Source organism: Salvelinus namaycush, chromosome 10 (genome assembly GCF_016432855.1).
Source record: "Salvelinus namaycush isolate Seneca chromosome 10, SaNama_1.0, whole genome shotgun sequence".
Taxonomy (NCBI): Eukaryota; Metazoa; Chordata; class Actinopteri; order Salmoniformes; family Salmonidae; genus Salvelinus; species Salvelinus namaycush.
Genome location: NC_052316.1, coordinates 22,888,304 through 22,911,073, shown reverse-complemented (window position 1 = coordinate 22,911,073; position 22,770 = coordinate 22,888,304). Strand labels below are relative to the sequence as shown.

Genomic DNA, 22,770 nt, shown 5'->3' with positions numbered 1-22,770 from the left:
CATCTTGGCCATGTTCTGTTATAATCTCCACCGGGCACAGCCAGAAGAGGACTGGCCACCCCTCATAGCCTGGTTCCTCTCTAGGTTTCTTCCTATGTTTTGGCCTTTCTAGCGAGTTTTTCCTAGCCACCATGCTTCTACACCTGCATTGCTTGCTGTTTGGGGTTTTAGGCTGGGTTTCTGTACAGCACTTTGAGATATCAGCTGATGTAAGAAGGGCTATATAAATAAATTTGATTTGATATTATGTGTAGGTCTATGTGAGTTGCATGTTAAATGCAAGAGTCATGGATTTACGTAGGCCTACAAGACAATTACAGTAGGTAGGTTATGCTTTTATGTTAATATAATGAGGATTTGAGTGCCCAAATTTTGTCCCACCTACATTTTTGCTGGCCCTGTCTTCAATGGATTTCTGCCTATGCCATTGGGTTTCAGAAGACATAAATGCAAAAGTGTCCCACTTTTTATGAATGATGATTATATGAATTTAGATGGATATAATAAGCATTGGGATTGACTTTTCTAAGCAAAATTATAACTTCTGAAATGTTTGACAATCTTTCAGCTGTCAAAAGTCTTGCCATCCTGTGACGTTTGTGGTACGAGTTGTTTTTTTCCATACAGACTCCTCCCCCAGAATCTTGGCCAAGTGTAAAGATGGCGTCGGTCATGGAGGGACCGCTTAGCAAATGGACTAACGTCATGAAAGGTTGGCAGTATCGCTGGTTTGTTTTGGATTACAATGCGGGTTTACTGTCATACTACACGGTGCGTATTTTCTTGTTCTTGGTAATGAATAAGCCGATAACCTCGTGGTGTCCGGTAGTATAAGTTACCAATACATTGCTTGTCAAAACCGAGTACTGGAGTGAGCACAGAGGCCTGTGTGCCAGGAGTTGGGTTTGGGAATCTCAGCTGGCAGAAAAGGGCGGCGACTTTCCGCGACAGATCCATTGTTGACCAATCATATCCATGCTGGAGGACCAACTAACAAATTAAATGCCAGTATTTTCTCTACTTCCTGGAATTCGCTAACAATAACTACGATGTGCGGTGATCTTTTCCTTGTTGCTAGCCTGCAGTATTTGTCATCATTGTATTTATCTAATTTTCATGTCAATGTTTTGCTGTCAGTTAGACTTACACTGTTGATTATTCGAGGCATTAAAAGCTACGTAGTATGAGTAATATATAAGCATGTCAATAAAGGGTGGAGGCAAGGTTAGCTACCTAATCATGTGAAAGTGAACACTTTTTTCCCCCCCTGGTTGTTTGCTTAACTTGATTGCCTGCGTAATAATAGGATTGTAGAATTCACCGTTATGGTCTACTGTCACAAGAGTCAGAGTTAGCAGACATTGCCTAACCATGCCATCCCCCTTGTTGATTTTTAGCTGATAAGCTTTGTCGAAGGCAGGTGTATCATTAATTGCACCCGTCATAAAGCTACATAAGCCGCTACCGACATTTCGACAGCCCCCCCACACTCAGTTGACAACCTAAGCCACTTGATTCTATCATTTTAAACAGCCTGCCATTTTGGTGGGTAAACTGAGGGATGAGGCTGGAGATATGTAACGATTGACAGGGCTATGTATGAGTTAAATATCTATGATATTTTAAAGGCAAGCAAGCTACATAGTTTGTTTACAAACATTCAAATGAAAACAAAATGGCCTGATAAGGCATTATAGCTAAGTCAAGAATCATTGGGCATATACTCAGTGTCCAGTTTATTAGGTATACCACCCCATTCACGAAAATGGTTCGCTCCTACAGACAGTGAGTCAAGTGGCTTGTTATATAGGCATTGAGGTATTCAGCTACTGTTAGATTGAACTTTAGAATGGGCAAAGCAAGTGACCTAAGCGACTTTGAGCGTGGTATTATCGTCTGTGCAAGGCACGCTGGATCCAGTATCTCTGAAAATGTCTTGCCTCCTGGCCTTTTTCACGCACAAGTCTCTTACAGTTTACAGAGAATGGTGCGACAAACAACTCGTCAGTCCTTGTCACGGATGGGCTATTGCAGCAGATGACCACACCAGGTTCCACTCCTATCAGCTAAAAACAAGAAGAAGCGGCTTAGGGGGGCACGCGATCACCAACACTAGACAATTGAGGAATGGAAAAACGTCACCTGGTCCGACAAATCCCAGTTACTCTTGCGTCATGCTCATGGTAGAGTCAGGATTTGGCGTAAGCAGCATGAGTCCATGGCCTGGTGTCAAAAGGGCAGGCTGGTGGCAGTGGTGTAATGGTGTGGGAAATGTTTTCCTGGCACAAGTCAGGGTCCCTAGATACCAATTGAGCAATGTTTCCATGCCCTGAAGAATTCAAGCTGTTCTGGAGGCAAAGGGGGGTCCAACCCAGTACAAGATGAGTGTGCCTAATAAACTGGCCAGTGAGTGTATATGACCATGAACAGAAGGAACCTCATGAAAATATGATCCACTGTGTCACATCAAAATGGTTCTATCTCACAGGTAACCATAAATATGCACATTTTACTGTTATTCGCGAAGATGGGAAGGTTTCACAAAGTAGGTAGGCTAAACTCAATATCTCAATCCCAAATCAAACTATCTGCTGAACAATGTGACCCTTCAGTGAATGACAGTAATAGGGGCACTTTCGGTTACAGTGTATGTCATCTATAGCCTGAGTGCTATCATGTACACTTCTTGGCACGCTGAACATTTGGCTTGACAATGACCAATGAAGTTGGCAAGAGCACAAACAGATTTGGGACCAAACTATGTCATATATGTATGTATGTGTGTGTGTGTATATATACAGCTATGCATGTGATACTTGCAGATGAGATGCAAGCACTTACAATTCAGGTTTGCAGCTATTTTTATCAGAGAATCTTGGCTTGCTATATGTATGAAGTTCCATGAACTTTCCACTGGTGAACTTGATAATGAATAAACTTAAACTTGGGGTGGAAATGTTTGTGTGAATGGAGTATGGGGAAATTATATATATAAAAAAATAAAGTGTGTTCTTGAAACCTAATTTGTTTTGTTTTCTTCTCTTCATTTTCAGTCCAAGGACAAGATGATGCGTGGCTCTAGAAGAGGTTGTGTGCGGCTCAGGGTAAGGACCTGGCCTGTTGTTCATCGTCTGCTTAGAGGGAGAGTTTGCACCAGCTAATTGAGTAGCTATTTTTCCTAACTAGCCTAATTCTTTTATTTTCTTTGTCTATACAATACACCGGGGGTCCACGTCCAGTACTGCAGGGTATCCACAAATATATATTTATAATAAATGCATTTTGTTTTACATACCTACAGTAGAAAAGAGGAGAATGTCTTATTTCTCAACTCCAATTACACTCACTGGAGTATCTGACATCGGCACCTGCATCGCCGGGATGCCTTGGAAGGGCTCCCTGAGCAAGAAAAGGTTGAAGAACCCTGCAATACAAGGCTATTAAATATAATCACTTGCTATATGTTTGTGTACAAATATTGCCACTAGATGGCAGTGTTTGATGTATTCTAATTGGACTCGACAGTTACAAAATAGGATTTTAATGTGGTGTTTCCTAAAGGATCCGAGCTGGCCCATTGTGTCTTGCCCTTTTTCCCCCCTTCTGTCCTCAAGGAATTAAGGATACCTAATTTAGTAGCAAATGGTTCTCAGATCTGTTTGACTTTGAGCCAAATCAGAGGTTTTACTTTTAAAGCTTGACAAATAGTTCGATTGAAATGTGGGAAAAACAATATATGCTAAACAAGTTATCAAGTGTAGGCGTATCATACTGTGTTTAGTTTTTTGGACCTGTAGTTATGGCAGGAATTTGTGAGGGATCTGATGCAAAACCCAATGTCAGAACCTGTTTCTTTTTTGCCTAGAGACTATGTTAGCAAGACCTTCAAAGACATCACACATAGAAATATCTACATACAGAGTAGCCTTGAGAAAATAACATTGGCTAGATTCTCTTCGATTGTTGGAGGTTTCATGCCAGCAACTACATTTATAAGCTTCTTTTTCAGTCAGATGATAGATAATTCAATTACAGAGACATTTCTCATGTGTTTCTTCAGTTTTGTGTGCTGGTTTTAAAGGGATACAAGCATGTTATCTTCAGTACTATCATACTACTGTGCTATACATTTGACTACTTCCAGTAGTTAGTATTTACGATTCCCCTCCTTAGCTTTAGACTAAGACAGTACTGTGGATTTTACTTATGGCTCGTGGAATTTTCTCCTCAGACAGATACGTAGGCTAAATGCACACCACGTGTATAAACACACATATCTTAGTCTACATTATTTATAGTCTTAATTCCACTCATGGTTAGTTGAACTCGCGTTCCTCATTTTGTCTGCCTCTGTGTGAAGCCGACAGCCAGGGCATTGTCTTTTAATGAGTCATCACATAGTGGTTCTAATGTGATAATGGACGCCTACACCTCATCAGCAGTACATGGGAAGTCTTAAAGTAACTTTCCAGAGAAAATCTCAATTTCAAAGTTAATATTCTGTTAACACACACCCAAATAATGTTGTTGACTCATCCTATACTCGTATTTGTGGCCAAAGCATAATTTGGAGAAAGAACACTTCAAAAGCCCCACCTCAAACTGACCGTTTCAAAAAAGCTTGATATTACCTCATAGAGGATGATGTCATCCTTCTGAGGAGGATGAGCTGGCCAATCAGCAGTCTACTCGCATGAATATTTTGAACGACCAGTATACGCCCACACCATTCCAACACAGAAAGCTGCTTTTTAACATGATAATAGTTACACATTTTTGTAAGGAAAACTATTTCACTCATATTGTAATTAATTATAGGTCCTATTTAATATACATCTGGAAACACTGGACAGTTACTTTAATGCAGATTTGTGACTTATCAAACATGTTTTATTTAAATGGCATATGCTTATCTTTTAATTAAAACATTTTCAGGTTGGTTTTGACTGGCAGGCATGTTTGAGATATACTGTTGCAAGGTGCCATGCTACAGCCATAGCTCTGCAATGTTTTTCTTTCCTTCCTTCCTTCCTTGCTGCTGGTCCCTAATGTCTCTTCTCTACCCTTTCTTGCCTCTGACTCCACCCAGACACCCCCTCCTCTTTTCCTCCTTCTCCTTGGTAGGTGTGTGATAGAGTGAACAAGAGAGAGGGATGGTTACGTCTCCTCTCTCACTGCCTCCTCTTCCTTTTTGCTTTTCCAGGGAGCTGTAATAGGAATCGATGATGAAGACGACAGCACATTCACCATCACTGTGGACCAGAAGACTTTCCATTTTCAAGGTTAGTCTCTTGTTCTTTTCTTTCTCCTCCTCCTCTCCCTCACCTCCCACTTTGCTCGCTTCCCTGTCGTTTGTAGTGAATCCATCAATGCTGCATACTGCCGGCTGCTCACATGTAGGCTCTATTTGTAGCTTGTTCTCTCTCGCGCGCTCTCGCTCTTTCCAGCCTTTTTCTTCTTAGTTTTTAAAGGAGGATTATTTTGTCGGTGCCCTAACACAAGCAGACACACACCACACACGTCGAGCTCTAGGCATTTGAATGGCTAGTCGTCTAGAGGCTAAAGCAAGATCTATTCCACAGCAAGATTCCTCTGTAATGGAAAGAAGCGAAGGAGGCTGTATTTAATTATTTTTTTGAAGATTGCTTGCATTTTCTACTGCCTATGGGAATAAAGAAATACTGCTGAGCTGCACTGCCAATCCACACCCTGAACACTTCAGAGACAGGTCTGGTCCCCTTCCCAGACCCCTCTCACCCCACCCCCTTCCTCCGGCCAGCAGCTGCACCGACCATTCACCCAGCGGACCACTCTCCTCCAGGTCTCTAACCTCCTTCACCCTGTCACCTCCATCGCTCCCCCCACACAGCCACCACTACCTCCACCGCCACCAGCATTCTGTCCACGGTGGACCCATTTCGTCCACCTCCATGCTCTCTCCTATTGCTATGTTCCGAAACTGTATGCTGTGGCTCTACAATAGGAAGGGTAAGGAGATGCATGAGGTCTGCATGCTGGCCTCTTGTCAGGTCGAAGGGCATGGCTCGGTGAAGCATTGGTTGTAACCTTTTGTTACACAGGCATTTGTGTTTGTTTTTGTAGCTTACTGCTTGGTTTGATTTTCATGTTTAATTTTTTTAATGTATAGTGGTTGTTTACCATGGAAGAAGTATTGTATGGAAGAAGTATCGAATGTTAAAGGTATCTTTAAAAAATATATTTTTAGGCTAAGTTTAAAGAAACAATATTATGAAAGATTGTTTCTAAGAGGTGCTTTGTGAGGTCACCAGTGTTTATTGTGATTGTTGAGGTTGGTGAATTCTATGATATTATTATCGGTCTGATTCAATTTGATATTAATTTCATATCAAGTTGGTCGAGTTAGAATTCTATGGTCATAACCATGTTTTCATTTTGTCTTTTGGTCTACTTGCTCAATTATGCGTATCCAGTCAATTTTATCGGAGTTCACCTTTTAAAATATGCACTTGTGAAAAAGGATGCTCCTCCAAATGATTCCTCCAAGTTGGAAAGTAATTATAAGATTACGTGGAAAAGATGGGAACGTCATAGCCATTTCACAACCCATCTATCACCCAAGCCTATAGGAATTGTTTTTAATCACCTACATCACAACAAGGGACATACCAATTTGCACTTGAAAAGTTTACCGAAGATGTATGGGCTACTCTCCCAGATGTTGCCTGCTGGAGAATCATTACTGTTGTATACATTCTTGTAAAGGATCCAGCTGATGTTACACACATTTATTCTGGTGTGGTGCTGTGGCAGGTAAGCAGGGGGGCTGTGTCATCGGAGGAGGACTAGAGCAGAGCATGGGTGAGGTATGGGGTGGCCACAGATGAAGGCTGCGGAGAGAGTGAGAATTTGTATTTCTATTTAGAGGAGCATCCATAATTCATCTGTCTCTTCCTGGCGGAGCATCAGAGCTGCATGAGAGGCCGTCAACTTCCCCCCCACTTCCAAAGCCGACCTTGTGTGCTAAAGAGCTCTACATGGCCCCATACAGACAAAGCTGCTTAGCCTGGGAAACTGCTGAATGCATTGGCCAAGCCCACGATGAGCAGGTCGCCTGTTGTAGAGAGGGTGTCTAGTGGTTCTGGTAATGTATGACATACCCAGTCTTTGGAGTATACAGTGGGTCCTCATTTACCGTGGCGCGGTATGCTACGGCGTGTTACAGTGCATGACATCATAGTATTTATGTTAGCCGTTGTTGCCGTTAATGCTTGTTCGAACCACCAGAAGGAATCTTTGAGGGCATCTTTATGAAGCTTGTTGGTGCTTGCTTCCTTTTCCAAAGAATACTACAGAGGTCCATGCAGGCCAGACTTTTTGATTGCAATAACCTATCTGAAAGAGCGTATTCTAAGGTTTTTAAATATTCTAGTTTTTCCCAACAACACAAAAATATTGCCCAGATGGTCTCTGTTTCAAAATATAACGTTTTGCTAGAATAACCTCCGCTCCATGCGTAGCCTACTAGCAACAATCAGCAAATACCTATTTGGGAAAAATATCCTTTCTATTTAATTCTGTTGTATTCCATCATATTATTATTGTAAAATATACACTGAGTATACAAAACATTAGGAACCCCTGCTCTTTCCATGACATAGACTGACCAGGTGAATCCAGGTGAAATCTATGCTCCTTTATTGATGTCACCTGTTAAATCCACTTCAATCACTGTAGTTGAAGGCGAGGAGATGGTTAAAGAAGGATTTTTAAGCCGTAAGACAATTGAGACATGGATTGTGTATGTGTGCCATTCAGATGGTGAATGGACAAGACAAAAGATTTAAGTGCCTTTGAACAGGGTATGGTATTAGGTGCCAGGTGCACTGGTTTGAGTGTGTCAAAAACTGCAACGCTGCTGGGCTTTTTACGCTCAGCAGATTCCCTTGTGTATCAACTACCACCCAAAGCATATCCAGCCAATGGCAGGCCAGTGGTCGAAAACGAGTCTTTGATAGGGCTATGACAGTAATTGGATAACTGTGACATTGACGGTTTTGGGTCAAGACCATCATGAAAATAAAATAAGTCAAAACCATTTTAATAAAATATGCTAGTTAAAAAACATATGTTTTAGCAACTTTATTTTAATATAGATATACCTTGCCCATAGTTAACTATTTGATTATATGGTATTGTTTTGCTAACTTAGTCCTTCTATTAAACTGTATACATCGCCTCCTCTTTTCGACTATCTTTTGATGCGCTCCAATCAGCAAATCCGCTATATACATGGATAGGAGAGATTCTTTGAAGGTCAATTCAGTTCATTGAAGATGGGGTGGGGTAAAAAGTGGGGATTGGGGCTAACTATAATACCTATACTGTAGATCCTATGGGTGGAGGTGGATGGGTATGCATTTTTTCATTGTTACAGTAAATTGGAGGAGTGAGGTGATAAAGATGGCTCTCGTAGCAAAACAAATGTAACAGCTAACGACGATGGAGAACCAGATGACTTGGATCAGTCTGTTTGCAGAATATGTCCAAAAAGCGTACCTATGAAGAATTCCAGAACCACAAACGGGACACCGATAAATGGCGAGAACTGGCAGACAGTCTGGCAGACAGTCTAACTTCTTATGTAGGAATGGTGCCCTTCAGAGTGGTGAAGAAACCCACCTTCATAGAAATGCTCTGTAAATTTGACAGTTAACGGGGAGAAAGTACAATATTTTTCTCAAATAGCGGTCCTTGTTCAACAAGGTGGAGGTTCAGACAGCTAAAGGATGTCTTATAATATATATATATTTTTATAAATAATAAAAATTGTATTTGCACTGATCAAGTGTAGATATGACTGGACACTTAAATCCCACTGTTTGGAAACAACCTACATGGCGGAATCCCACACAGCCGGCAACCTGGCTGACGTCCTGCGTTCGGGCTTGACTGGGCCCTTGACTAAAATAAACTGTCCTGTATCACCACAGACACTGGGGCCAACATTGTGGCAACTGAACTGGCCTTGGCTAAATTGCTTTGGCCACAATCTCCATCTTGCTGTCACCAACGGTGTGAACAGCGAGAGCACATGCACAGAGGTCGGGTTCTAAGCCTATGTAGAGCCCTAGTGAAGGCCCAGATGGAGCTGAACCTCAAATCACAGCCTCATTCTGGTGAGAAATTAAGTTTAATCAGCTATAATAACCATTTATTTATAGCATATTCAATGTTAAAAGAACAAGCTATGCTATGTGAAATGATTGTTCATGTATAATTATGTTATTCAGATGCCCTAGGAAATCAACAAACAAAGTAGGCATATTTCCTTGAATCATTCAAGGGCGGGATCGCGGACAGATTAAACCTAATCCTAGACTAAATTGCACTTTTAAACTGGACTAAATGAGATTGCATTTCTCAGACATGGTTTAAAATAGTCTGACTTGCCTTAGTCTAGATTTAAAAAGTCTGGGTTCCAGAAGGATGATTTAGAGCTAGATCTAAATAATGGCTTAAATTTAACCTGGACTGAGGCAGGTTTAACTTCAGATTAATGGATGTGTGCCCCCAGATTGTTCTGGGCAATGGAGGAAGATGGATTAACTAGACAATTTCATTGATGATCAAAGAGCACCACCAAGGTCAGACAGAAGGGTGCTTATAGACAGGAGCAACCCATTGAATGATTTTGATTAAATCAATTTCCGTGACCTTTTACGTATGCACTAAGAAAATGCAGCTGACATTTGTTTGCTTGAACCAAGCCTTTCATCTGACTCTTTGGGGAAGGCCCATCCTTCCTTCCCTACAAGTTCTGATCACCTTGAGGTTTATGGCTGCTGTAACCTTCTATCGTGAAACAGGATATTTGTGTGGCGCAAGTGATCTGACTGTATGCAGAATAGTCCACAAAGACTGCAATGCTATATCTGAACTGAAAGACAATTACATAAAGTTCCCTGATGCTGCTGCCCAAGCCAACGACAAGGTAGAGTTCTATGAATATGGGAACTTCCCACATGTAATTGGCTGTATAGATGGATGTCATATTCCCATCGTGTCCCTCTACAGCAGATGCCGGGGAGTGTAGGAATCTTAAACTGGTTCTCAATAAATGTACACAGTGTGGGCACTTCCAATTTGCAGTTCTCCAACATTGTTTCACGTTGGAAAGGGGCAACTCATGACTCAAGGATTTTCCAAAACTCCTCTTTGTATGCTCAGCTTGAAGGAGGACAACAGAGTGGAACCATATTTGGTGACAGTGGGTATGCACAGGTTAACTTGTTGTTCACCCCCTAGAGCATTGGGCCAGTAACCAAAAGGTTGCTGGATCGAGTCCCCGAACTGACAAAGTAAAAATCTTTCTACCCCTGCGCAAGGCTTAACCCACTGTTCCCCGTGCGCCGAAGACACGGATGTCGAGTGAGGCAGACACCGCACCTCTGATTCAGAGGGGTTGGGTTAAATGCGGAAGACTCATTCAGTTGTATAACTGACTAGGTATCCCCCTTTCCCTATCTTCATGCAATAGGACCTGAACAACAACGGAACAACCAAGTTCATATCCTCACCAGAGGTGTAGTGGAGCGCAGGTTTGGTGTATGAAGAGTCATTTCCAGTGTCTCAACCATATTGCGCTTTCAACCTAGAAAGATGCTGAATTGTCATAATTGCAACAGCAGTGCTTCACAATTGCCTCAAACAGCATGGCTGCCCAGATCTTGGCATTGAGGATGACCCAGATGTTCCCATGATTGAGGCAGACAATGACAGAAATGGACAAGTCTGCAGAGATAATTTTCTCACAACAAAGATGGCTTAAGGGATTGAAGCAAACAATAGCCAACTCAACATGAAGGATTTGCATCTTCATATCATGCTCTTCTTTTAAGTACATTAGATTGTGCTTATGAAATTCCATGGCCAGTTTCTCATGCATGCTCAGCCTCTTTTGTCTTTGTCCTCCAATCTTCCCTCCTGGCTGCTGCAGATGTAGGGGGCTGACCTTCATCCTCTTAAGAGAAGTCTCCTCCAAACTATGGCGATCATCCGCCTATAGAAAATGATTACATTGCTGCCTTAGAGAACATTAGTTCTTCAAGAGTTAAGTTCATTACATTTTTATTATGGGAGTGCAAGAGATGACTGACAACATTACATATTCTCTGCAGTCTGGGGATGGCACATGTTGAATGAATGTGTCCTACCATATGAGGATTGGAACGGTCCCCCATCTAAACTGTCCAAATGATCATCATCTGGGATACCTTCCATTGGTTGCTGGCTATCAATTATCCCGGTCAAGTCCCCCAGTTCATCTGTCTCTGGTCTTAACAGTCTTGAAACACTCCCTACGAGCAAAATAATTTGTCTTTAAGTAGATTTTTGTTGTTCCACAGGACCATAGAAAGATGAGACAATATAGCAATTATATTACAAATGATGTATAACATTGTTTGTTACATTTCTGTCACACATACATTTAGGCCCCACTGTTATGCAATAACTAACATTTCAAAGTGACTCTGATTTGTAAAAGTGGGCCAACAATAAATACAGTATCTTACATGAAGCTGTTGTAGCGTCCTTTTGTTTACTTTTTCATTTGAATTCATTACAAATGGTAGTCCAGGCATTCTTCTCGTTTTCTGTTGAATCATGCTGTTTGTTGTCAATAATTGGGTGGTTTGACACAATTCGCTGAAGAGTGTTTTTATATATTTCTTTTAAGTAAATAAATCTTTTACCTCCGTCCAGTGTTTGTTTTAGGTGACTTGCTCCAATTCCACACGATGCTTATGTATTAGTGTCCCATCCCTGGTTATTGTAGCATCCTCAGATTAGCACCAAGTGCACATCGTTAATCTAATCAGGCTTCACAAAGATGAATTTGTTAGTCCTTATTTACCTTAACTGGGACTCCTTAATCTAGAACTAATACATCTGAAGTTAACATCTCAGGAAGCATTTTTTAAATCTGGATTCATTTAAGTAGAACTAGCTTAGTCCTGACTTAAATCTAAATCAAATCACATTTTATTTGTCACATACACATGGTTAGCAGACGTTATTGCGAGTGTAGCCTAATGCTTGTGCTTCTAGTTCCCGCAGTGCAGCAATATCTAACAGGTAATCTAACAATTCCACAACTACCTAATACACACAAATCTAATGGAATAAGAATATATACATTATAAATATATGGATGAGCAATGACCGAGCGGCATAGGAAAGATGCAATAGATGGTATAAAATACCATATATGAGATGAGTAATGCAAGATGTATGTAAACATCACTAAAGTGACTAGTGATCCATTTATTAATGTGGCCAATGATTTCATGTCTGTATGTAGGCAGCAGCCTCTCTGTGTTAGTGATGGCTGTTTAACAGTCTGATGACCTTGAGATAGAAGCTATTTTTCAGTCTCTCGGTCCCAGCTTTGATGTACCTGTACTGACCTCGCCTTCTGGATGGTTGCGGGGTGAACAGACAGTGGCTTGGGTGGTTGTTGTCCTTGATGATCTTTTTGGCCTTCCTGTGACATCGAGTGCTGTAGGTGTCCTGGGGGGCAGGTAGTTTGCTCCCGGTGATGCGTTGTGCAGACCGAACCACCCTCTGGAGAGCCCTGCGGTTATGGGCGGTGTAGTTGCTGTACCAGGCGGTGATGCAGCCCGACAGGATGCTCTCAATTGTGCATCTGCAAAAGTTTGTGAGGGTTTTAGGTGACAAGCCAAATTTCTTCAGCCTCCTGAGGTTGAAGAGGCGCTGTTGCACCGCCTTCACCACATTGTCTGTGTGGGTGAACCATTTCAGTTTGTCAGTGATGTATACGCCGAGGAACTTAACTTTCCACCTTCTCCACTGCTGTCCCGTCGATGTGGATAGGGGGGTGCTCCCTCTGCTGTTTCTTGAAGTCCACGATCATCTCCTTTGTTTTGTTGACATTGAGTGAGTTTATTTTCCTGACACCACAGGAAAGTGCCCTCACCACCTCCCTATAGGCTGTCTCGTTGTTGTTGGTTATCAAGCCTACTGCTGTTGTCGTCTGCAAACTTGATGATTTGAGTTGGAAGTGTGCATGGCCACGCAGTCATGGGTGAACAAATCAATTCTGTCCACGAAACTGCGCTTCAATGTTGCATTACCGAAGGCTCATTGTATTTTCACAACGAAATAAGCCTTTTTTTTATTTTGCCAATCAAACTACTTAAACCACTGATTATACTTAAATAATAATGATAATCTAGAAAATATTATGGGAATCCTACGTGTGTACTACACTAGAAAGAATGATTTGGAGGATAATTTGCTTGTTTAAAAAAAAAAGTGGGGGGAAAAAGTGAAGAAAAAAAAAAAGCTGTGGATTGTTTTTAAATCGCAGAGCCTGTCGGAAGGCAGCGGATTCGGTAAATAGGCTACCTAATAGATTGTTGAGTCAGTAAAAGAGAGGCCGAGCCAGGCATGTCACAATATTTAAAAAATACAGTACAAAGCAATTGGCTATTGCTGTAAAGAGAAGACGATGAGAAGACAGATTTGTCTTAGTTATAAAAATTCTCAATTTACAGTAACTGAGCAAACAGTTAATGGCACTAGCAGAGCATATCCCTGGTGAGTGTGCATATTCACTGTCTTTATCATTGGTTCATTGTCACTTGAAAGTTGTATTAAAAAAAGATTCTATAGAAAAGAAAGGAAAATAAATATTATTAGCCTAAATGATGAATATCCATTTTACTCATCACATTAGGAATAGAATGCTTCATATTTTTTGGGGTGAAAATTAGCTTCCCCAACTCACGCGCCGCCTATGAGCAGGACAGTGAGGCCTAAATGCGCTAATGTTGTTCCTTTTCTAATGCTGTGCCCCCCCCCCCCTCCCCTCCATCGAGTACTCAAAGTATTAAAATAACATGTATCCACCAATCCAAAGAGGGGAATAGGTGAGAGTTTGAAAGCCCGCTCTTCCTCTGTGGACAAAGAATCCCATTGTTGCTCTGTCAGACGGGCTACAATTTTGGTATTTTATCAGGATCCCCATTAGCTGTTGCAAAAGAAGCAGCTTCTCTTCCTGGGATCCACACAAAACACTATACAGAATGACATAATACAGAACATCAATGGACAACAACAGCTCAAAGACAGAACTACATTAAAAAAAATGTAAAGGCACATGTAGCCTTCATATCAATGCATACACAACTATCTAGGTCAAATAGGGGAGAGGCGTTGTGCCGTGAGGTGTTGCTTTGTGTTTTTAAAATCAGGTTTGCTGTTTTATTTGAGCAATATGAGATGGAAGTAACTTCAATTAGGGCTCTATATAATTATATTTGCTTTCTTGAATTTGTTCTGCATTTGGGAACTGTGAAAAGACCCCTGGTGGCATGTCTGGTGGGATAAGTGTGTGTCAGAGCTGTGTGTAAGTTGACTGCAAACAATTTGGGATTTTCAACACAATGTTTCTTATAAAAAGAAGCGATGCAGTCAGTCTCTCAACTCTTAGCCAAGAGAGACTGGCATGCATAGTATTTATATCAGCCTTCTGATTACAATGAAAAGCAAAACGTGCCGCTCTGTTCTGGGCCAGCTGGATCTTCACTAGGTATTTCCTTGCAGCACTGGACCACACAACTGGACAATAATCAAGATTAGACAAACTAGAGCCTGCAGAACTTCATTTCTGGAGTGTGGTGTCAAAAACGCAGAGCATCTCTTTATTACGGACAGACCTCTCCCCGTCTTTACAACCATTGAATCTATATGTTTTGACCATGACAGTTTACAATCTAAAGTAACGCCAAGTAATTTAGTCTCCTCAACTTGTTCAACAGCCATACCATTCATTACCAGATTCAGCTGAGGTCAAGAAGTTAAGCAATGATTTGTACCAAATACAATGCTCTTAGTTTTAGAGATGTCCAGGACTAGTTTATTACTGGCCACCCATTCCAAAATAGACTGCAACTCTTTGTTAAGGGTTTCAGTGACTTAGCTGTGGTTAGCTGTGGTTGCTGATGCGTATATGGTTGAATCATCAGCGTACATGGACACACATGCTTTGTTTAATGCCAGTGGCAGGTCATTGGTAAAAATAGAAAGAGTAGAGGGCCTAGAGAGCTGCCCTGCGGTACACCACACTTTACATGTTTGACATTAGAGACGCTCACATTAAAGAAAAGTTCTATTAGATGGTTCTGAATCCACGATATGGCAGAGGTTGAACAGCCATAACACATGTTTTTTTCAACAACAGGTTATGGTCAATAATATCAGGGATATTGAAATCTAACAATACAGCTCCCACAATCTAATTATTATCCATTTCTTTCAACCAATCATCAGTCATTTGTCAGTGCAGTGCATGTTGAGTGTCCTTCTCTATAACGTGCTGAATGTCTGTTAATTTGTTTACAGAGAAATAGCATTGTATTTGGTTGAACACCATTTTTTCCAACAGTTTGTTAAGAGCTGGCAGCAAGCTTATATGTCTGCTGTTAGAACCAGTAAAGGCCGCTTTACCACTCACTAATTCCACTGGGTAGCGGAATTACTTTGGCTTCCCTCCAGGTCTGAGGACAAAGATTTTTAATCTGAGTCTAGAGGAAAGTATGAAAGATAGGAGTGGCTATGGAATCAGCTACCATTCTCAGTAGCTTTCCATCTAAGTTGTCAATGCCAGGAGGTTTGTCATTTATTGATTGATAACAATAATTTTTCCACCTCTCCCACACTAACTTTACAAAATTCAAACTTGCAATGCTTTTCTTTCATTATTTGTTTTTTTATGCATGACAGTTCAGTACAACATTGGTTCCCAAAGACCCATAAAAGAATACACAACTCCTTGTACCTTGACACGAATAGGGTATGGTGGCCGACAACCTTACAGAGTTACAGTTCTTTCAGCAAAAAAAACAAATCACTGCGTTTGCAGTGGGCTAATGAGCTAAAACACTAGAGAATTGGAGCCACATTGCCTGGTCTGATGTATCCCGGTTCCTGCTGTTTCACGCTGATGGGAGGACTAGGGTATGGAGAAAACAATACATCCATCAGGTGCATCCCTTCATGTCTGCAATGTATCCATATGCAAATATTGTTTTTCAGCAGGATGTCGCCACAAGGCTAGGATTGTCCAGGAATGGTCCCACAAACATGACAGTGAATTTGGCTTACTGCAGTGGCCTGCCCAGTCACCAGATCTCAATCCAATTGAGCATCTGTGGGATGAGATTGAATGAGATATTCACAGTAGAGATCTACTACAAGCCAACTTGACACTACTGTGGGAAGCATTGGAGTTATTATGGGACAGCACCACTGTGGAACGCTTTCGAGTCCATGCCCCGATGAATTGAGGCTGTTCTGAGGGCAAAAGGGGGTGCAATGCATATTTAGGTGTTCCTAATGTTTAGTACACTCAGTGTATGTGTGACTGGAAGTAGGACTGAGAAATATAAACGTGTGATGTCCGCTAAATGAACATGTTAATTTCATTGACATGGCGCAGGCATAGCCTCCGCTACTATAGCACAAATAGCATAAATCATTCTTTCTTAGTATTCTGTCTTGTCTATTATGTTTTTTTTATGACCTTCCTAAACAAAATATTAATAGATTTACTTTGTGTATATTAAATGGATTTATTAGACTGGTGGCCATTGGTACTCGTCAAGTCCCGACTGTTCTACTGTTATACGGTGCAACAGATTTTCATGGCGCATTGAGGATGAAATGCTCAGAAATGCAAATGTCTTTTACGATATTTATCTAAAAGTAGGCCTACTGTTACTGTAATTTCACATCTAGGAAAAGTCAGGGACAGGTGGGTTGAAGGTTATTTTAATAAAGTCATTGAAATTACGTCCAACTGTAGGCCTAAGAGTGTGTCCTGTTTAACGTACCTTATTGGCGTGAAGGCCTACTTCAACATACAGTGCATTTGGAAAGTATTCAGACCCCTTGACTTTTCCCACATTTTGTTCTATCCTCCTACACTTCTTGATATTCTTATTGTTATTATAATTCTTATTTTAATAATTATAAGTAATGTCATTATCATTAGTAGGCTTAGTAGACTAGTAGCCTTGTATACCCACAATTTGAGCGGTAGGCCTAAGAGCATGCCTTTTACAGTAGCATATGTATAGCCTACCTAAAACATCTGTTAATACATTTCAAGTCCCTTAAAAATAGAAATCAACTCGGCAAAAGTCTATTGTCCTGCTTCTTTTGTATTCCAATTAATTGATTGAATAGGTATGGCTGCCAAATAATTTACACCTGGCTCATAGCTTTGTAGCATATTTACAGTGCACTTTCAGTCTGTTGAAGTGCATCCCAAGCTTTCTGAAGTACATTTTATTTATCAACAATTACATTGAGCAAAGGGCACTCACATAGGCCATTCACAGTGAGTGCATAAGCCTATACTCCGCCCAACCCTGACCATCTCCTCCCTCACCCCCTTCAACGAGTCATTCTCCACCTGACTCTACCATTGCCACCGAATGCATCTTTCTGTTGTTGTTAACATTCCGGTCTCAAATAAATCATTACATATAATCATATACGTATTTACCATAAGAAGCGCCTTCTGTCTTTGTGTGTGGTAACAGGGTTAATTACGCGTGATTACAGTGTTAAAATATAAAAAACTCAAATGTTAACAGTCCAGACATTCATTCCAAGTGGTTAAGGTTTGGGGAAGGCTTAAAACAAAAGAATAAAAAATGATGCGCTACGACGGTTGGGTATCAGCATTAGCATTGTGAAATGCGGCAGCGCAAATTGATATCGAAGTCTATTTCTAGTTATCAGTCTGCGCTCCTACTCTCATTCAGATGACTGACCGCAGCATTCACACTTAGCCAAGCTATTAGAATATCTTTTTGTAAATGAATAAAGGTGTGAATGTTTCTGTCCGAGAGTCTTTATCCTCGCGCCCTAGAGTCCAGTATTGGGCAAATAAATCCACTGGCGGTGGTCCCGGAGTTGCGAGAACATGGTTAAATACAATGGCCCAATTACACTTGATTTTCGAAAAATAAGATACTTGTGCTGTACAGCCCGACATAAGAAATCTGAGTGTTGAATTCACTGTTTTTGAAGATATTGTTTTTAGCTTTATTTGTAGGCTAATTCAGGCTTTCGTTCATAGACCATAAACCAGTGCAGCTGGTAAACGTTTGAGTTGGCCTTTACTAAATAAATGTATCATTTCTGCAACCTATATTTGATTTTGGGTATTGTTTAAGTTTCAATTAAACAATTTTATTATCTAAACAATATTGATATAAATATCTTATCAGCTATCGACTTTCATTAGGTTATTAGAAGGCTATTTCAAAGCGATTTTGAGTTGTCAATGTGCAACATTGTGAAAATATAAATATATTTTAATTTTTGATCGTATTTTGTTGGGTAATGGAACACGAGGCCCCTTATTTCTTCAATATAATCATTTCTTCATTCATAAAGGTAGCCCTTTCCCGCAGTCAAATGACCTAGTGGCCTCATGGGTGGAATGTTAAGAATTTCATCATCAACATTGTTTATTCAAAATTTGAAAATCCAGTGTTTCAATGTCAAGCAGTTTTGTTATTTCAGTCTTCTGTGATGTATATCATGTGTTATATTGGGATGCAAACTCAATTTAATACATTTCAGCTCTATATCTGACATGGTACGGGTGTCTTTTTTCTTCTTTTTTTTAAGCCCATAATGTGTGTGAGGTGCATATTTTTGTTGTTTCAAAGTAGATTTGTTTTAAGACTACCACGAAACACTCTGTGACCTTGATTTAGCCCACTGCAGTAAAAGGTTATTAAACCGATAGGTCTTAGGGCCGCAGTACATTTTATTAGATTACCAGGTTCATTTTCCAAAATATTTTACTGCCTGCAGTATGTAGGCCTACAGTAGAGAGGGGGTAGCCGATTTATAGCTTTAATATGCTTGTTCTCAACATTGATAGAAAATTAACTAAATAGGCTAGGTGTGTTGTAATTTTTCCAAATTCACAGCACGCATCTGATTATTCATTAGGATTTATTTGATTTAATTTGTTGACATTCATTGTAACCATAAAGTCACAAATAATTGGAACACAAACAACATGAGCATATTAACTTGGTCAAAAATGTTCTTTAGTGAAGATGATCAGAAACAATGTGTCGGTACTTATTTGTGGCTTTGGTTCAAAATGAGTCAAAATAGCCTAAATGAATCAATTAAATTGTCTAAATAAATTGGTACATGTAAAATATTGTCCGACATTCTGCTAATTTTCTGATCTATTAAACATTCGATCTCCATACAGTTTTCTGTTTCCAAAACTAGGATCTGTAACAGAGTGGACTGCGTTTTGGAGACTTTACCAAAGTTTCTAAAATGTGCATTGCTTAAAAGGAGTGCAAGGGCGAATGGAGTTATTGCACCCGCGTACTTCACAGAGTAGGCGTTCCCTAATAGAAATATGCAAATAAATGCTAGAACGTGCCAGTAGGATCTCACTAGCTCATGCTTGGCTCTACACACTTCCTTGCTTGGTCTGCCCACTAGGATTTTAATTTGCTCCCATTGGAAATTACAGGCTCTGGTCTATCTTGGGTTAGTTATACAAATCTTTACTAATAGGCTACAGTCCAGTTACAGCTACTTCTGACAAAGTAGAGAAAAAAAAAAAAGTTATTTTCACACGGGACAGAAGAGCAAGTCTTACACTGTTCTAAATTCAGTCATCCTCTTCATCCTCATCCTCATTCAGTTCATTCATTATTCAATCGTGGAGTCGTGCACAATCTATTCATTGACATTATTCATTCAGCAAGGAGAGAGACAAATAAGTGCCTAGGTACCAACTCTTTTTCATTGTGCCCAAAAGCGTAATGTGGTCCAATTTTCCCTTGCGGTGGTCTGGTGCAATGACACAGTAATGCAATGTAATGTACTATACCACAACTTACCTCAATGTCCCACGGCATAGTTTCGAAACGTACTTCAACCCCCTCTCTCTCCTCCAATCAAGATACTACTTTATTGTGTTTGCCAAAAACTGTTGTGCGTCACGCCATCTAGCTTCTCTCTCTGTATTACAGAACATTCCATTCATTGTGCCAAATGATGGGAAGCAGAAGAAGAGGTGAACAGTAAATAATTCACATCCTTTGGAGGAATCCTGAAGAGCAGTTTGGATTAGTGTGTTTTTAGGAATGTGATAATGAATAAGCAGAGAGGAAATGGAGTCATGTCATCTGCTGCTTGTTAGACACACTGCTAGCGCCTGTCTGAACACTGTCACCTTGCTGAAGGCTCTCGGGTTTTTCCACTGCCCATCTCTGTATCTCTCTGTGCCTGGCTATCAGTAATAAGACGTGCTCTAGAGAATGGCCTCTGTGCACTAATGGCCCAGGAGTTGCACTTTGCTTTCAGCCAGAGGAGCCACTCTACCTTCCTGGGGAGAAGGGAAGCATTAGGCCCTAATTGGGTTGTGAGAACGTGCCATGTCATGGCCTGTTTGGGCTCAGTGTTGAACACTCAGGCACTGCACAGGTTTCTGACCTGCCTGGGCCTCAAACCACCACATTCATACCAAGAGTTCAGATTTTCCCAGTTCATATTATGTGAATGAGGGAAATTATAACCACGAGGACTACCAAAACTGAAGTGTTTTTGCTGTACAGAACAATAGTTTTATTGGTCTCCAAGTTATGTAAGTGTTCAATATATTATATTAGTGTTAATGATTTGCTGTTGCTATCACTTCATCAGCAATGTCTGTAGCTTATATCACACTCGAGACTGAACCCAGTAATGGTGGTTGGTGTTATGACAGATGGTGTATCCTCTCATGAGACTGCATCCCTCTGTTAGTAAGGAGTGGCCATGTTTGGGATGCACTGTAAATAGCACACAGAGATGGCACATTGCTTGCTTGCAGGTCACAGATAGGTGTGGAACTGACCAAACAGTACATCCTCACTGTCACACAAAGAGCTTAAGGTAGAAGGGAGATGCTTCATTAGGTCTTTACATGCCATGCAACCAAGTGGTAACTACTACTGTTTTCACATAGGATTTACGGTATTTTGCCTGTAACAAAAAATTGGGCAATGTTTTATATGACCCCCTTAGAAACAGGCCAATTATTACCACATTCTTGCCTGCATACGCCTTTTATACTTCCTGTGTGCATGCCGGCATGCTGGGGACCAGTGGTAGTAGTGGTGTGCAGATGTGGGTGGGCGTTTATTTGAATAAATCCATTAAATATAAACCAAAAATAAATCCATTATTCGTTTGTTTAGGCAGGTCTTAAGAAACATACGAATAATAAAATTCATTTTCAAAAATGTCAAATGAAATCGATAGCTCCTTATTTTGTTCATTTAATAGACAAGACACACCTACCCGATCACAGTCAACACGCATATATTTTATAATGGAATATAACAGAATAACATACATATTTTCCCACAACTTGTGTCACGGGAACGTGTTGAACCGCTGTCATATAAAAACGTAATATTTTGAAACGGAGCCCAAGCCCATGCTTTTTTTTAAATGCACATTTCGCTCCACTTTGTTAGGGAGCAGGCGTAGGGTCTTACCTTCAGCATGATACCGATTTTGAAAATAATAGCCATCATATTTTAATTGAACTTTTTACTTTTTTTTACTTTAACCCCTTTTTCTCGCCAATTTTGTGGTATCCAATTGGTAGTTAGTTTTGTCTCAGCGCTGCCACTCTACGGACTCGGGAGAGGCGAAGGTCGGGAGCCGTGCGTCCTCTGAAACACAATCCAACCAAGCCGCACTGCTTCTTGACACAATGCCCTCTTAACCCGGAAGCCAGCCACAGCAATGTGTCGGAGGAAACACCGTGCACCTGGCGACCGTGTCAGCGTGCACTGTGAAATATGAACAAGACTCACAGGCTTTTGAAAATATGATGGCTTGCTAGCTGTGCCACACGGCTCGCCACAGGAGTCACTAGTGCGCGATGGGACAAGGATATCCCTGCCAGCCAAACCCTCCCCTAACCCCTAACCCGGACGACGCTGGGCCAATTGTGGGCCTGGACTCAAAGCCTGGACTCGAACCCAGAAACTCTAGTGGCACAGCTAGCAAGCCATCATATTTTCAAAAGCATGTGAGTCTTGTTCATATTTCACAACCTCTGTGGGCTTTTTAGCAAAATAATAGACCTTCACTTTAAGCTACATCATTGCATACTAAATGTATCTGATCAGAGAGATCAGCAAACAAATAGATGAGCGACAGTGCATTCGGAAAGTATTCAGACCCCTTGACTTTTTCCACATTTTGTTATGTTACAGGCTTATTCTAAAATCTATCTACACAGAATACTCCATAATGACAAAGCGAGGACAGTTTAAAAAAAAAAGTTTGCTAATTTAGTGATGGTCAGGGAGGTGACCAAGAACCCAATGGTCACTCTGACAGAGCTCCAGAGTTCCTCTGTGGAGATGGGAGAACCTTCCAGAAGGACAACCATCTCTGCAGCACTCCACCAATCAGGCCTTTATGGTAGAGTGGCCAGACAGAAGCCACTCCTCAGTAAATACACATGACAGCCCGCTTGGAATTTGCCAAAAGGCACCTAAAGATTCTCAGACCAGAATAATAATGAAGACAAACTATGAAATAATACATATGGAATCATGTAGTAATAAAAAAAGTGTTCGACAAATCAAAATATATTTTATATTTGAGATTATTCAAAGTAGCCTCCTTTTGCCTTAAAGACAGCTT

At 40.8% G+C, this 22,770-nt stretch overlaps 1 protein-coding gene across 3 annotated transcripts in view; it reads left to right on the top strand.

The window, feature by feature from the left end:
• Nucleotides 1-659: 659 nt before the first annotated feature.
• The window catches only part of LOC120054861 (oxysterol-binding protein-related protein 9-like), a 48,014-nt gene continuing 25,903 nt past the window's right edge, over nt 660-22,770 (top strand). For all 3 annotated transcript variants that reach the window (XM_039002543.1, XM_039002542.1, XM_039002541.1), the window contains exons 1-3: nt 660-771; nt 3,054-3,104; nt 5,204-5,282. In XM_039002543.1, the coding sequence (XP_038858471.1) occupies nt 661-771; nt 3,054-3,104; nt 5,204-5,282 (241 nt within the window). In that variant the 5' untranslated portion in view covers nt 660. The remainder of the gene's footprint in view (nt 772-3,053; nt 3,105-5,203; nt 5,283-22,770) is intronic.